The 5,216-nt window shown below is 34.8% G+C and overlaps 1 protein-coding gene across 2 annotated transcripts; it reads left to right on the forward strand.

Annotated features, from left to right (window-relative positions):
* Positions 1-4,456, forward strand: LOC136413613 (fibroblast growth factor receptor-like 1). Of its 2 annotated transcripts, none has more exons than XM_066397293.1 (4): positions 1-1,217; positions 3,162-3,286; positions 3,344-3,539; positions 3,610-4,456. In XM_066397293.1, exons 1-4 carry the CDS (start codon positions 1,130-1,132, stop codon positions 4,167-4,169), a joined length of 969 nt encoding a protein of 322 aa, XP_066253390.1. In that variant the 5' UTR covers positions 1-1,129; the 3' UTR covers positions 4,170-4,456. The 2 variants fall into 2 exon arrangements, with proteins under 2 accessions (XP_066253390.1, XP_066253391.1); XM_066397294.1 differs by having other exon boundaries at positions 6-1,217; positions 3,162-3,290.
* Positions 4,457-5,216: the final 760 nt, after the last annotated feature.

The raw sequence follows: 5,216 nt of genomic DNA on the forward strand, positions 1-5,216 counted from the left end.
AAAACTAATACGTTAATTAAATTGTATGATCCCTCAGTAAATATTTTTACTACTGTCACTAAGAGTGCGAACCGTTTTATTACTTTAAACACCGGAACATGCGGCAATGTGCTGAATGCGTACGATGATAAAATATCGTAAATGTTTTACAATGTTTGGAAAACATTTGGAACATTTTTGCCGGGATTACGAATTAAAATAAACGGGATCAAGACTTGCTAAATACACAAGAGATATGGCACCCAATGAGGTGGTAAACGATGTCGACAAACCGTGGATCTGCGGGTATGTTTACTTTTTATTGCCCCTCTTACAGATACTGGCGTATATTTAGCGCAATTTTGCTTTTCAAGAGTGCGCCTAAAGGCACGTACAACTAGGTGGCCTAGGTGACCGTAGTCATAAAAAGATTATCTGCGATGGTCCGTCTAAACCAAAAATATATCTGTATCTAGCTATCACAATAAGCTTAATCGATAATCCTCTAAATAGAGTTTATTGTCAGATGGTCTTATCTCCCCCTTATCGTCATTTACCTATTTTATTGATACACAACCGTGCAGTTGAACAGTAGTTTATTCGGGCGCTCGTCGAATAGAACACCCAAAATTTTCAATTCTAAATTGAACGAAAATTGATTAGATTAGCGCAGTGTTGGCTTTTTTTTAATTGTTTGCATTGGTGGGATTATCTATACAGAGGCGTGGACTAGTTTTCTTTGACCCTAAAACTAGAGTTATACCGGCAGTAACTATGTAAGCCTTGAAACAACCAAGACATTAGTTTTTTGAAGTAGTACCGCTCTGGTGGTTGAGGATAACATAAAGAAGGCGCGAATACCAAACACCATTTATTTCCATGTCGGTTTGTTATAATATAGAGTGTTTCCACAAACATTCAGCGCGCGTCTTAAGCGAAAATATCCACGCTCGCCTATAAAATGCCCGCTCCCGGTGTTTGTTGTGACGTTTCGATAAATGTTTGGATTGTCTGATCGAAAACAGACCCGGTGAATTTTAAATAAACCCATTCGGGAACTGGAGTGTAACGCGCATCTCTGAATTCCGATTACAAGGGAGTTCGCATGTTCTACGCTCTAGTGGGACTAAGCTGAAGTCATTTCCTTGCCATGGTAGTCTGGCAGGGGCTAGTGCGCTACTGTCTCCTGTGTTTCTTGACCATCGGCTGCCAAGCTGATGACTTACTTGATACCGAAGGTAAGCATTTTACATTAGTTTAGTTGATGAAAGTGGTACTGAACGCTACTGACGATAACTAGTCGGGTATATTTGAATTTACAATTTTACTACCTAACAAGTAAACTTTTGGATCGTAAAACCGTCGTAAATTCGGAATAAAATATGATTTGTTTTGATAGGCAACAAATGAATAATAAATATCTGCGATAAATGAGCAAATTTATTTAAAATTAGGGATTCATGTTATTGATGAGATTGGCCTACTTAGAGTACAGTTGCTCTGGAAATATTTAGCAGTTTCACTGGTATCCTTGATGATTTCTAAAAACTGGCCGAGCGCTTATTAAATTAGAGCACTAAATCATTGCAACCCTAATAAAACAATTTGAATTCAAAACGACAGTTTCTTTAAATAGTAAATGTTTCGAAACATAAATCTTCACAATTTGACTTCAGTTGGGGCCATCCGTGGGAACTTTATTGTATGAATTCCGTTCTGTTTTTACTATTTTTTAATTTTAAATTTAAATAATACAAAAGCGTTCATAAATAATATATTCTAATTAAAAATCGTTCTAATCGTTCTAATTCTTTAAATAAATACCTTAAAACATTACATTGTTCTAAAAATGGTTGTCACGTTATAAAGGGTGATTACTAAAAAACCTTAAGTAGTTATTGAAATATCAGTAGTATGTCTTTGATAAATTCATCTGTTATCAGTTGGTCAGTCAGATCCTCGATGGTGCATTAGAAATTATTTAATTAACGCCCTACGTTTAGTGTTTGCCACTTACTACGAGGTTTTTTTCAAGAATAATTACGCGTTACAGGGGACCATATTTAGTAAAATTTGCAGGATCCACTGTGCAACCATTTCAATTTTGGAGGAACATGAATGTGAAATAATTATTTTTAAATGTTTTGTTATAAGGCATCTAAACAGTGATAAACTAAGTGAACGAAATAAAAAGTTTAAAACCGTGTTTTTCGTAAAACATAAACCTTTTGTTGATTTAAATTATGAAATGGAAAATTAACTGGGAAATATCGAATTGTTTAACTGTTCGAATGATCATCGAATTTCAGGGTGTAGTTTATTCAAATAATTCGTATACAAGTCCCAGCCTTAGTATACATATACCCTACCTTCAATAATAAACTTAGCCATAAGCCTATTAAACAACGGGTGATAATTAAAAAAAAACACGTTTTGCAATTTATCATGAATTATCTAGCAAATAGATAACAGCTAATGAATTTATGCAAGACCTGCCTCTGATATTGCGACACCCACTTGACTTTTTTTTTAGTGTCCATCCTTTACTTCTCGACCACATTCTTTATAGAATTGTAAAAAAATTAGATATGATCGTAAGAATTGTCTAAAACGATGCGACAACTAGTTCATGTCCAATATGCGTCTGCACCTCTCAGGAGGGTCAGTAGGGGCTAACCGTTCAGATTCATGTTAACTGAGTTGTTTTGTGAAAGTCAAAATCTATTAAAACCCATATTTTTTCATTTTATCGATAATGTACCTCTCCTTTTTAGTAATATGATTTCATATATACGTTTCTTTATGACCGTGTATTATCCTGCGTCTCACTGTACCAACATCAACTAAAACAAACGTTTCGGTTTCAAGTTACAATACAGTTACAATAACTATATAGCCTCCAGTTCATAAACATATAACATTCCTACATGGAAGTTTTTTCTAAGAAAGCTTACACGATAAGCGTTCAAGAAACATTGTAAGTCGTATGCAAATTAAGCATAATACTGCCATTTTATTATAAATTTAAAGTTCATAGTTTACTAAATATTTGCTTCTTGCTCTAATCTTATCTACAGCTGTGTATATTCCTGAAATTAATATATTTATCTGGACTCTTTTAGGGAAAGTTTAAAGTAATTGACTAAAATTTTGCAAAAAAAGACTTCACTTTTCCGTTTCAGGATATTCCAATGATTCTCCCTTCAACCTGGAGCCGAAAATGAAAAGCTTCAGAGTAACGGAAGGAACCCAATATACCTTCAGATGTGCCAGCAATGCCACCAGCCATATTACCTGGGAATACAAAGCAAGTATAATCAATTTCTGTGTTTCATTCTGAAACCCACATGGTTTTGCCTTCCAGGAATGTGGCAAGACGCACGTCAAGGGCCTCGACTGCGATCGCCAAGACTGGACCATCACTAGCTCGAACGAAAACTGGAAGAAACGCAGCAATAAACATCGCTTCATCATAGAATCTCTGAAGAAGAATCAATCAGGACTGTATCGTTGCATTGAAAAGGGCATTGTGCGAAAAGTTTTCATGATTGAAGTTGTAGGTGAGTCTTGAGCTTGAAATTTAAATTCACGAAATCTCAATTGGTAAATATCACTGTTGCTAACTTCTAGCTGGTAATAGCTACGAGGGGGAAGCTCCTTCAGTTCAATCTCTGCTTACTTCCAACATAACAGGTCAACTAAACATGGAGTTTACCATTCAATGTAACGTCACCAGCATCACTCCACCTACAATAATCTGGTTCAAGAAGTGCTATGGCTCCAAATGCGACGTCGAATATGAGGAAATCTGCTACTGCCATCTCAATGTCGAAACTTCCTGGTATAACCTGGGCATTACCTATATTAGCAAGATGAACATCTTCAATGCCCGCGATTTGGACAGCGGCTTGTATGCCTGTTTGGCGGTAACACAGTACGGTCAAGATGTCAAAAATGTGACTATAATCGTGCCAGATACGGACTTAAAGAACGGGGGAGGAAATTCGATAACCTTCTTATTCCTTATTCCGCTTACTTTGGTAGTAGCTCCGTTAATTGTGTGGTTGTGTTACGTGAGACGGAAAAAGAAGAATATTGTGATTGAAGTGCAAAAGCATCAAGTAATTCTGAAACCTTCTACGGCTAAGGCTGGAAGATCTACAGAAAGGTCTCCAGTGGTGGATGTATAGGAGGGGAATCATATTTATATTGGGTTTGAGACACGTATGTCTCAGTGAATCTAAAGAAAAATAAAAATTAGTGATCGCACAATTATAACTGCTGGTAAGAGGCTATATTCCTACGATGATTTAGAATTGAAAATGAAAATGTCAAAGCTGGAACAAATGATGAAGTAGGAAGTTATTTGTCTTAAACAAATTAATTTAATTCTCGGGCATTTACTGTTAAATACGTCATCTTACTTATAACGTGCAACTTATCTGTGATATATTATAATAAGTACATAATTTTTTAAAATATGTTTGTTTTTTTTATACATTCAACTTAAAATATTTGTGTTTTATTAACCTAATAACCTACACATAAAATGTATTGAGTCAATAATAAGCAAAAAAGAGAATGGTCCTGCTAAGAATTTTAGACAATTGTTTAATGTAACTCTAAATTATCATTCTCTTAATTTTCAAACTGTTTTGATTAATGGGGACCTAAATGTTAATTTCATAATGAACTCCCAACGGAGTGATATTCTCATATGCTTGGTAAGGAGGTTTAAATTGGAATCAATGCTACCTTAGGAGCCAACAAGAATGATTCTGAGAGTATGTTTTTTTTGGCTTGATCATATGTGGTCCAATGATTATTCCCTTTTTGTAGCATTAAATTACGAGACCATCAGGCATAAATTGTCGCTGCAACAGAAGTAGCCAAAGCCTAAATTTTTCTAGCAATATTTGCATCATGTCTCGCAGAACGGTTCTTTAATTTACAATATGCTACAATTTGCATAAAATTTTCTAATTTTGCCATTCGATGAAGAAATCACGAAAACATTGGTATAAATTTCAACATATTCACCTTACGCTCTGTATTTGTAAACCTACAGCAACCGCTATTGTTAACAGTCTTATTTATTAAATAACCTGCTCCCAATATGTAACTAATTACAAAATGAAACCTGTTTTATCACCACAGTTTATATGGAAAAAATTGTTACTTTATTGTCAAAATTAGAAAAAGTTTTTACTATTATTATTAATAAAACAGCTATTTTG

The sequence above is a fragment of the Euwallacea similis genome, chromosome 14 (assembly GCF_039881205.1).
Source record: "Euwallacea similis isolate ESF13 chromosome 14, ESF131.1, whole genome shotgun sequence".
Taxonomy (NCBI): Eukaryota; Metazoa; Arthropoda; class Insecta; order Coleoptera; family Curculionidae; genus Euwallacea; species Euwallacea similis.